Source organism: Rhinatrema bivittatum, chromosome 6, assembly GCF_901001135.1.
Source record: "Rhinatrema bivittatum chromosome 6, aRhiBiv1.1, whole genome shotgun sequence".
NCBI lineage: Eukaryota > Metazoa > Chordata > Amphibia > Gymnophiona > Rhinatrematidae > Rhinatrema > Rhinatrema bivittatum.
Window position 1 is genome coordinate 239549311 of NC_042620.1, and position 12277 is coordinate 239561587.

The 12277-nt window shown below is 44.2% G+C and overlaps 1 protein-coding gene across 4 annotated transcripts in view; it reads left to right on the forward strand.

Moving 5' to 3' along the window:
- GPC3 (glypican 3) overlaps positions 1-12277 on the forward strand; it is an 883509-nt gene that overhangs the window by 539223 nt on the left and 332009 nt on the right. For all 4 annotated transcript variants that reach the window (XM_029606666.1, XM_029606667.1, XM_029606665.1 and 1 more), the window contains one exon: positions 7363-7488. In XM_029606666.1, the coding sequence (XP_029462526.1) occupies positions 7363-7488 (126 nt within the window). The remainder of the gene's footprint in view (positions 1-7362; positions 7489-12277) is intronic.

Below are 12277 nucleotides of genomic sequence, written 5' to 3' on the forward strand. Positions count from 1 at the left end.
GATGTGCGAACGGCTATCGGTATATAAGAAACTCCAAATAAAAAAAAAAAAATATGATGGTATCAGCTGCAAATGAAAATAAGTTAGAAGGTATAATTCAAAATTTGATGAAGATGGTTCATCTAATGAAGAAAAATGGTTAGACAAATAATTCTACAATAAATAAATCAAGAACACCACTTTTAGAGATTTTTCTTAACATTTTATAGATTTTTATGAAAAGTATTTACAATATTTTCTTTCAACAACAAGAGATTCCGTTACAATTTATTATTCACAATACTCTCTAACTGAGAATTAAATAACCAATACCCTTCCTTCAGGGCAATATTAATGTTCATAAATAATGGGAGGTTCTCCAGATCTTCTTGGCCTCTGGTCCAGGCCAGGCCATCTTTTTGGCAGAAGAGATCCTCACACAGGAAACCAAAGTCCACCTTCTGTAAGAGGGAAAGAATACAGTTCTTTTTTCAACTTGAGTCACAACAAGCTAACTGGATTCACTTTGTAACAAAGCACAACAGACAACATATGAGTCCCATCTAAGGTGTCAGGAACAGTCTGTTCTTCACCCCCATCTCATGGGGTTACCAGATCCTCTGGTTTCTCTTCTTCCTTGATCTGCTTAGCCGGATCATATTGATCAGACTTGGTTTTTTAATTGTGACCTCATGGGCAGCAGGCAATTTATGGAGTGCAATCTCTATCTCCGGATCTCAGGTGATAAACCATAGTGTTGTGTCCGTTGGACTCAGATGGCTTCCTCCCACATGCCTCACCTCAATATTTGCTTTCTCCACCAGCCTCGGGAAAATGGCGACCGCCACATCTGCTTGCCGCTCTCTCCAGCGTCCCTGGAATGGCTATGGCAAGGCTTTCTGCCATGATTCACCTAAAGGCCTCCTAGGGTGCGCGTGTGTGCGCTACCCATGTCTTTATTCCAACATTGACGTCGAGGAACATCTGCGGATCCCCTCCACTACCATGACGTCTCTGCTACTACTATCCTCTATCCATGGAGAGCCTTTACTGGGTGAAGTTAGCCTACTTACTGAACCAGTAAGTTTAAGGACAGGAGCTCTTCATACAGAGACCATTTTCTTCTTTGTGCTAGAGAAGGCTATGCACCCCCTAGTACTGGGGTTACTGTGGCTGCAAAAGCACATGCCTCAATTCAACTGGGCTACTCTGGAGCTTTCACGTTGGGGTCCAGATTGTCATGGCAAGTGCCTGAAGGAGGTCTCTCCTATACCCTGCATGCCAATGATCCCATTGTTGCCTGGGCTGCCGCCTCAATACGCATGTTTTCAGGATGTATTTTCTAAAGAAGCCGCTGATATACTACCTCCACACAGATCCTAAGACTGTGCTATCAACTTGAAAACGAATACAGAACCACCCAAGGGAAGGGTCTACCCCCTCTCTGTGGTAGAAAATAAAGCGATGTCTGAATACATCCAAGAAAATCTTCAAAAGGGTTTCATAAAGCCATCCAAGTCGCCTCCTGGGGCAGGCTTCTTTTTTGTGGGAAAGAAGGACGGAACCTTACATCCATGCATTGATTATCGTAGTCTAAATGAGATCACAGTCAAAGACCGCTATCCCTTACCACTCATCTCAGAGCTATTTGACAGACTACAGGGAGCCAAGATATTCTCCAAGCTTGATCTTAAAGGAGCATACAGTCTTCGTATTCTTTCAGGCGACGAATGGAAGACAGCGTTTAATACCAGGGATGGACACTTTGAGTACTTAGTAATGCCCTTCGGCTTGTGCAACACCCCAGCTGTCTTCCAAACAATGATGAACGACATCCTGCGTGACCTACTCTACCAATGTGTCGTTGTATACCTAGACAACATCCTGATATTTTCTCAAGACTTTCCACCATGATTCACCTGAAGGCCTCGAAGGGTGTGTGTGCACGCGCACTACCCATGTCTTTATTCCAACATTGGTGCGAACCTCAGGGGCGTCCCCCTCGAGTGGTCACAATATCCAGGTATTTAGATTGCCCATTTGCTGACTGAATTTGAGTTAGCAAGGATTGGATTCGTCCAGTCTAAGCTGCTCTGCCGCTTCTTGCTGCTGCTGGAAGTTCTCTCTACCCTCTGGGGTTCTATTAACTTGGGTACCTTCTCCTCGGGGGCCCTATGCTTCTTTCCAGGTGCCTATCCGATATCCAGGTACTTGCTCCTCGAGGGCCTGAGCTGTCTACCTTGGTGCCTGCTACTATTACTTCTACCTGCTGGGAACTTCACCATTACAACTACAAGAGTGTGAGTAATCTGTAAAGCACACTCTATGCTTATGGCCAGGGACACAAGAACACTTAGACTCAGTAAAAAGAATAATGTATTTTTATTAGTCAAAATAAGTGTTCTCGGGAGATGCTGGGTACTGGGTGCCCTTAGTCTTACAAACTGACCAGAATCTCCCTGAATACAGGAAGTGACCCTTGTTTTATAGATAACATTCAAATACAGGAAAAGGTTAGAAGGTTCTAGAGATTTGCATGACTGCCGAAAGGATCATTTACATAAGTTGTGATGTTAAATGCATGATTAAATCATCACTAACTACCCTGATTGGCTTCCCAGGATGTGTAGCCCATTTCCCATGGCTTTCTTTGTTCTGTTAAACTCTTCACTAGTCAAGGTAATCAACACTGTCTGTAGCTGTGTGGATTACAAACTCCTGAGAATAGTACCTGAAGCTCCCCTGTGGTTTCTTCTTTGTGACTCTATGAATAGACATCACCTTTCTGGTGCCAGCTTGCCTGCTTCTACAGATATCCAGGGACATTCTGTAAGTCATGCTCAGAAAGTCACTCAGAGTCCATTCAGCCCAGGCAGGCCAAAGACACGCAGAGGTTTCTGGGGATTTCCTTCTCCATGTTGGTTTTTTGTTCAGGCATACTTCTCAAATCTAACATCTACCTGTCTGTCTCACCTACAGCTCCTCATTGAAGATCTGCATCGGAGTTCCCTATATCACCATTGTGGGATGGGTCTCCTCAGCCGAGGACCCCAGACTGCTGCTGCAGGAATCTACTCACTACTGCCACTTCTGGTGAACTCTACAAGCTGTACAATAAAACTTATCTCTGTGTTTGTGCATCTGAGTCTAGTCTGGTACTGCAGTTCCCCATGGGGCTCCTCCCCGTGGGAGTGGCCATCACTGCAGCACCTAAGAATCCACCAAACACCTCAAAACCATAACACAGAGCATACTTGATGTCAAGGGCTGGCCTGAATTCGGGTACTCCCTCACTACTTGCAAGTTTGTAGAATCTTTAATGATTGTTCAATCAACATGCTCCGCTAACCATGAATCTCTGTTTTCTTTGACGAAGTTCATTACATGTGCTAGTACATAGGGGTATTGTAACCCGAAGATTCCCCTGTACCTTCCTTTCTATGATCCACTGTCCATGTGAGACTTTATATAGGGAGTTGAATTCTCCCAATTGGCTGAGGACCACCCAGGATTGATCCCTCACTTTAATGGGCAGTAGCTGGTTCAGCATATCTTTGCCAACCATGGTTTCGGTATTCTTTGATAGTTCACTGTCACTGCCCACAGAACAGGGTTTTCTCCTTCCTGAAAGGCAGGGAGACCCACTCAGGGATACTGCTCTGTCCCTGAGAAAATGCTTGAACTGCAGGCCAGTGTTGGTAGCTCCATGGCCATCCAGCACATCTCCTGGGAATGTCTTTGGTGTCACAACTGTGTAGAATTCCCTCACTGCATCAGGGGTGATGGCCATACACCAGTCCCTTCGGTCTTGCTTTCTTGATATCTGTATAGGTTTTGACTGGCCGGTAGATGCTGAACTGGTGGATTGCTCATCAGGAGAATGCCCTCGTCCTCTCTCCAAACGAGGAGCTGCAGCCACAGTTAGTCTTCCTGGTGGAGTTTTTACTGTTAGTGCTGGCTACATGGCCTCCAGCACTGCCAGTATATTATTCTTTTGGCCCCGTCCGATCACAGAGAAGGATACAGTTGACTCGGTTTTATTTGCACTATGGACCTCAACTTGTTTGGCCCAAAATAATTTGGACGTGTCACTGCCCGCATGAGGATCAGACTCCTCATAGACAGCTAGGCCACACTCTGCCTCAAACTTGGCTGCGCCAGCCACTGCAAGACTAATGGGCATCTTTGGTGTAGATTGTTCTTCGCACCATTGCATCACTATTCTTCTAAAGGCATTCATGGCTGAGGGGATCCACCCCACAGAAATACCAGGGCCCATTCCAATGTCATGATATAGAGGGCTGTTAAAATATTTAGCAATGTGTGTTTAGATTTTCAGGGCATTGGCAGGCCCTGCAATTGGCACACTCCATGGCCAGCACTGCTCCTGTCCCCACAAAGGACATCCAAATATCCACCCGCTATTGTACGGGTTTAGCTATCTCTGGTAACCCAAATACATGGCCAGGCCCACAGACAGGAACCACAGTTTCACTCACCCATATGCTGCCCATGATTTGGATAGTGTATGTGTTTTCATCGACGGACTTCAGAGGGCTGCCCTCACTGAAGCTCATTAGTTTATCTGCTGGATTATCGGCCATTCTGGTGTCTTGCACTGGAAATGCTTCCGCTGGTTTGCCTCACTCCAGGAGTTCCTTTGGTCAGTGTTTTCGCTAGTCGGTATTTGTTTTCTCAAAGTTGTTTAATTCGACCACTCACTTCTGCTATTGCCCTACTCACTTGGAAGATCACAGCCTACCACTCGTGGATCGCCTTGGAATGAACTCCGTATACACGCCCTCCCTTGTGCTGAGTGTGCCACCACTTTTGTACTGTCCCATTGGCTGTACACCACATACGCTACAACTGATATTAGACACACAGGATGCACGTTCTCTTCTTTTGGTGCATTGTTGCTCCCAGTGATCCTCAAGAGCAGGAAAGATCGCCATTTTTGTAAATTTCACAATTTTTTGTCTTAATAGTTCACATACAGCATTTTTGGATAATACTTAAACACTGTCCAATAAAAGTTACCACAGCCTGCCAAATTACAGTTTACCCCAAGAAACAAATCTGCCCTATCAAAACAACACTAATTCCCAGGATTCAATCAGTTACCACCATACCCAGGAAGGAGCAAAAATTACAACAGGCCCTACAAAACCAATACACTTCCTACTGAAAACAGAACAAGCCAGACTGCTAAAGATCCCTTCTCAGAAACTACACATTAGCAGAATCCTTCCCCTTGGTCGCACTGGAAGACCGACCAACAATAAAATTAGGAAATATAAAACATCAATCATAAATCATAATAGTAAAACTTTACTAATAAGAAGAATAAATATTTCAAGACAGCTGTTAAAGAGAACATACAATCATTTAAACTTCATAAAAATGTTTATAGATTTCCCAAAACATCAATATAATATTTCAAAAGAGCAGACGCATCAAAGAAAATCTAATAATGAAATTTATAAGAATTAAAAATCTCCTACTCTCCATACATGGGATTTTTGGATTCCCAGTCACCCTGAGATTGTCATGGATTGGGGGAAGGGGACCACACAAACTTTATCCTCTCTCACACTCGCACACTCTTATGATTTCATTCACACACATACAAATGTTCACACAGCACACCCTGTTCCCTAGATCCCAAACACATGCACCCAAACCCCTCTCCCCATCCAGTCCCCAGTAGTCTTGCTCCTCATCCCCTCTCCCCACCCAGACCCCAGGAGGTCATGTTCCCTAGCCCCCTCTCCCCACCTAGACCCTTTCAGCCCCCAGCAGATATGCTCCTCAGTCTCTTCTCCTCACCCACCCCCCTCATTCAACAGCAGTCTTGTTTGGCAGTTCCTCTGCTCTCCTCCAAGACCCCCCCAGTCATGCCCCCCAGTTCCTCTCCCCATCCACCAGCAGTCATGCTCTCCAGTCCCCTCTCCTCACCCAACCCCCAGCAGTCTTGTTCCACAGCCCCTCCCTTCCAAGACCCCCCAGTCAGGCTCCCAGTAGTCATGATCCCTAACCCCTTCTCCCCACCTAAACCTCTCCCTAATCCCCAGCAGTTTTGTTCTCCAGCCCCCTCTCCCCCCAATCACCAATAGTCTTGCTTCCCAGCCCTTCCCATTCTCCAGATGTCTTGTTCTCCAGCCTCCTTTCCCCTCCTTTTTTTCTCTCATTTTCACTCATAGCTCACTGAACTTTTTCTCAGCTCAGCTCAAATACCGGCACTGACATCCTAGAAGAAATAGCCACACAGCATTTACTTATCCTCCTCCCGCCTGTCCTTGGATCCACATGGGCGTAGAGCTAGCTCGAGTTTGAAGAGGTCTCGTCCCACATTCCCTGCCAACCTGTTTTTCACATGGGGTAGAAGACAGGACCTGTTTCTAGCCGAAGCAAAGTCCCGCCTTCTACCTCATGCTTTGCAGCTTCTGCTTCAGTCAGTGCCTGAGCTGCCACTTCCCTGCATCCAGTCCCCGTGATTGGTCCCACCCATGAGGCCCCCTACCTACTCTGTCCAAACCTTTTTATTGGCTCCCTCTGAGGTGCAGGCTGCAGGCAGCCACAAGTGCGTGCACACTTGAAATCACCAGCTTACCCAGTCTGTCTCCAGTTTATCGAGACCCTCCTAGTACTTCACTCTGACACCCCCCCCCCCCTCAGTTCATCTAGAACTCCTACCCAACAATAGCAGGTAACAAATGAGTCTGATATAAATTGCACTACGTAATTAGCAAGTGTAAAATTGTGCAAATAAGTTCTAATGTATTTATGTAAATCTCTTCTAAAATAGCAACATACATGCATTCCTCTGGCCCTGCCCCTGAGCTCTCATAGATCACCCCTTTTTTTGCACAGGTTAATATGCGCATGAAACAGAAAACATGCGTGTACATTTGATGTTTGTAGCATATATGGTAGCACACGCTGCTTACATGAGTATATGCTATTTTTCTGCATTATAACTCCTTTGAAAATTCACTCCTTAGTGTCTGGGGAAAAAAACTTAGTAAATAAGGCCTTAAGTTAACAGGGAAAGACACTTAAATGAAGTACCTTGTTTTCAGGTGGGTTCTGCAGGTGAGGCACAGGGAGACTTTCACAGAGAAGTAGTGGGGAATCCTGAACTCAGAAAGCAGGATTTCTCCTGAACCTTAGTCCAGAGAAATTTGATGGTCTAATTTTGTCCCAGAATGTCTTTAGATTGTAATTTGTATCATATTATTGTGTATATTATATCATTTCTATGAATGTCTGTACAAATATGGAGCTACAGTGATAACCTCTCCCCTTCCCCAAAAAACCCCATCCTTCTCTGGATTTAAACTATTACTGTACCATAATATATGTCATTTGTTTTCATTATAGGGAGTTCATTTTAAAATTGAAAAGCCACAGCAATTTTTACAGCAGCCTACCAATGTACATCTGCAGTCACAGTTCTGCAGTGCAGAATGATACATTATGTTGGAATGGACAAGAGATTGTGGAAAGGTGAGACTTATCTGCATATTGCCTTCAGTTGTTTATAGTGATAACTGTAATATTCACCATCATTTTTCAAATATATGTTATGATTAATACACACTAATTGCTTAGCATCTGAGCAGTTATTCATCAGAAACAGCAGAATCAGCTAATGCAAGAGGCCAGCAAAGAATATATTAAGGCTCTCATCACATAGTGGTTTGATCTGTGTCTACTTTTACTTTGGTTTATAACTTGGCACCTCTTGAGTTTTTATATATGTATAGGTATAGCTGTGGTCTTCTTTCCTGTTCAGGTGAAATTAAGATGGAGTGATGTCAGCTATGCAAAGAGAACCTTAAAAGTTCAGATTGAAAGGTTTTGCTGAATTTGTGTAGTCATGCACAGTTGTCAGAGGTGCAAACAGTATGAATCACCTCCACTGAATTCATTTATAACATGTATTCAACAGTGTATGCAATAGTGTATTATTTGTTTAACTAACAAATATTGTTATATTAGATTTCAATACCAAAAAGCTACTGTAATGAAAACAAAACAAAAATTTGCCAAGTTAATTGATTGCTGTAAAAAGGAACCTTATTTTGTTTTAACAAATGTTACTGCCAGTAGTTCCTAAACTGTAGATATGAATTTGCAATAGGTCCCAGCATACTTGCAGATGGGTCCTGATCAAGCTGCACTGTAGTCACTGAGTCAGGAAAACTGGAAGCGTAATTATGTAATTGGCTATTTTGCTGAGGATTAAAAATGTCATCACATTTAAAGATGAGTGGTTCGAGTGGGATAGGAGCATCAGGTGGAAGCAAGGACTTGCTTTTAGTTGTGGCTTCACATGAGTGTTAATTTTACTCTGCAGCCACTGTAGCTCAAGCGGAGCGCAGGTCAGGCCTGGCCCCGTGAGAATATGTTGCCGCTGTCCCTGAGTCCGAAATTAGGTAAGGAGAGGATGAAAGAGGACAAGAGACAAGGGAGAGAAGAATAGGATTTGAGGGTGGAAAAAGAGGGTAAGAGCCCAAAAGAAGGGTGACAGGAGAGTGGAACAAAGAGGACATTTGGTTGTCAGTGAAATAATTCCATTTGGTAGTGTTTTCTGACTATTCAAAACTAGATCACAAATGGAAAAGGCGGCTGAAAAAGAAACAGTTAAACATGAGTATTCAAAAAGCTGCAGGGGGGATGTATCTAGAAAAGTTAAGAGAAGCAGGAAAGGTATTTAGGATGACAAAAGTGAAAACGGAAGAAAAGCTGTGAAATAAGGTGGTGAGTTTTTTCGTGTATCTTAGTGATAGGAGGAAAGGCAGAGGTGGGATTGTAGAACTGAGAGGAGAAAATGGGGAATCCATGGAGGGTGACAAGGTAAAAGCAGAAAGACTAAAATACTCTGGTGTAAACTGAAGAATGGATTGCAGAAGGACCACCAGTAGTCAACAGAAGTACGTACAGTAATATAGCAGATTCTGCACAATTTATGGAAGAGAAGAATAGAATGGAAGTAGCAAAATGAAAGTGGACAAAGCTATGGGGCTGGATGGGATACATCTTATAGGACAGAGCTTCCCAAACCTGTACTTGGGACCTCACAGCGAGTCGGGGTTTTAAGCTGTCCTCAACGAATATGCATGAGACAGATTTGCATACTATGGAGACTCAGTATATGCAAATTTATCTCATGCATATTTGTTGTGGATATCCTGAAAACCTGACAGGCTGTGGGTTCCCCAGGACAGGTTGGGAATCCCTGTTATAGGAGGTCAAAAGCTGTGTTGTAAGGATGTTTTGAGAAGGAACGTGAAGAAAGCAAATTTCAGCATAGAGAACTGGAAAGAAGTTAAGAACATAAGAACATAAGAAAATGCCATACTGGGTCAGACCAAGGGTCCATCAAGCCCAGCATCCTGTTTCCAACAGTGGCCAATCCAGGCCATAAGAACCTGGCAAGTACCCAAAAACTAAGTCTATTCCATGTTACATTGCTAATGGCAGTGGCTATTCTCTAAGTGAACTTAATAGCAGGTAATGGACTTCTCCTCCAAGAATTTATCCAATCCTTTTTTAAACACAGCTATACTAACTGCACTAACCACATGCTCTGGCAACAAATTCCAGAGTTTAATTGTGCGTTGAGTGAAAAAGAACTTTCTCCGATTAGTTTTATATGTGCCACATGCTAACTTCATGGAATGCCCCCTACTCTTTCTATAATCCGAAAGAGTAAATAACCGATTCACATCTACCCATTCTAGACCTCTCATAATTTTAAACATCTCTATCATATCCCCTCTCAGCCATCTCTTTTCCAAGCTGAAAAGTCCTAACCTCTTTAGCTTTCCTCATAGGGGAGCTGTTCCATTCCCCTTATCATTTTGGTAGCCCTTCTCTGTCCCTTCTCCAGTTGCCAGAGATGTGACTAAGGATCTGTAGTGATTGTTTCTATTCAGGTTGCTGATGCACATAGGGAGGCAGTGAATCAACAGCAACATCTTCAGTGGAGCAGTATCAGCAGTCCTTCAGTTTCCTGTGCCCAGATTGCTCACAGAGGCTTCATTTCAAATGCTGAGCTAGCAGATGTTTAAATTTTTCTCCTCTATGATTATTGCCATATATGACGGACAGCTGAAGAGGTTTCTGTGAAAACTCTGGCACAGCATACTTGTAAATGATACCAAGGGAAAAAAAGCCAACATTGGGAAAAGACCCACACTAGATATCTCACAAATACTTTTCCTCACAATTATTTATAAAAAAAAACCCCATTTATTGCAATCATTCCAAAGCCTTGTTGTTATAGGTAGCAAAAGGACCTTCATACACATGAATCCACCACACAAACTGCTTATGGTGATTGATAAAAAGATGATAGGTCCATTGTAATCTTCTAAAAAAGGTCTTCATTCTCATTTGGAAACAAGTAACATTGGTATATTAAAAGTTCTTAAATAAATAAATAAGCAGTTTGTGTGGTGAATTCATGTGTATGAAGGTCCTTTTGCTACCTATAACAAGGCTTTGGACTGATTTCAGCAACTGGTTTTTTTCTAAATAATTGTGGGGAAAAGTAATTGCCACATATCATACTTGCCCATCGGTGACATGCTGGGAGTCCCATAATGAAATCCAAAATGCTTTTCATTTGTATTTAGGAAAATACTGGAAGTTTGATAACTGAGACATTTAACAGCATAGGCTTTGCTATGGGATGGCAAGTGCCACCCCCAGAGAAAATGGCTTGCCACCTCAGTTTCAGACATCGGATCAGGACCGATCTGATGCGCTGCTGTCAGTGGAATCGCGATCCTGCCCCTATGCCCCCCCCCCCCCCCCCCCGGAGCCTGCAGCAGGAGCAGTGTTAAAGGAAAAACATTCATCTCCTGCAGTGAAATTGCACTGCTCCGACCACAAGACTGACTCAATGGCAGCAGAAGAAGAGGTGACTCTAAATGATACTGGGCGGCTGTGCTCCTGGAGTTGTTGTCCTCACTCCCTTTTTTTTTTTTCAGTGTTGTGCCAGCCAGGCCAGTGTGAAGAGGCTGGGAGAGGAGGACTATAGAGAAACTGGTGGACTCGTGGGGCTGGGGAGAGGAGGCTAGAGAGAGAAACTGGTGGGAGGTCTGATAGGGCTAGCGGAGAGGGTAGAGAGAGAAACTGATGGGGATTGATAGAAGAGGGGAAGAAGCCTCGGGAGAGTAGGGGGGTGAGAAGGGAGAAGTATGGAGGAAGGTGATAAGAAGGGAGAAAGAGTGTCTGGAGAAGGGAGGGGCTGGGAAGCGGTTGAAAGGCAGTGTATAGAGAGTCAGGACTATGAAGGGGGAAGTATATGGAAATGGGACTGGGGAAGAGATGAAAGCGGGGAGTGACGCGGCGTTTTGGGGCGTGTCCGGGGGCATGGTTCCAGCCCGGGGGCGTGACAGCGGCCCCTGGACCAGCCCCCGTACCAGAACATGGAGCGCGGCAGCCGGCCCGGCGTGCGCAAAGTTACGCCTGCTTCGAGCAGGCGTAACTTTCGTGATAGAGGTAGGGGGGAGGTTTACATAGGGCCGGGGGGGGGGGGGTGGGTAAGGGAGGGGAAGGTGGGGGGGAGGGTGAAGGAAAGTTCCCTCCGAGGCCGCTCCAATTTCGGAGCGGCCTCGGAGGGAACAGAGGCAGGCTGTGCGGCTCGGCGCGCGCAGGCTGCCGATTTTGGGCAGCCTTGCGCGCGCCGACCCCGGATTTTAATGGATACGCGTGGCTACGCGCGTATCTATTGAAATCCCACGTACTCTTGTTCGCGCCTGGTGCGCGAACAAAAGTACGCGTGTACGCAGATTTATAAAATCTGCCCCTTAGTTTTTGGGTACTTGCCAGGTTCTTATGGCCTGGATTGGCCACTGTTGGAAACAGGATGCTGGGCTTAATGGACCCTTGGTCTGACCCAGTATGGCATGTTCTTATGTTCTTAATCCAATTAGAAGGAAAAATGCCTAAACAACAAAGGTAGAAATTCAAAATATTTATTTTTCTTTTAAGAAATTGGAATATGTCAGCTTTGAGAAATGTGAATCTCCTCTATTTTCGTATTTTGCAAAGTGCAGGAAGAAATGTAATTCTATTTCTCTTTTTTGATTAGTGCTCTACTCACAGAGCCTGATCTCTTGGGTTTTCTGTTTTAGTTTTTGGTCTGCATGTTTCTTTTTTTTTTTTAATTTTTAATTTTGCTTTTTCAAATATAACAATAACAATCATTGAATATAGATATCCAAGACAAAAAGATATATAGTTACAATAGTTTACCACCATCAAAGTACATCTTATATTC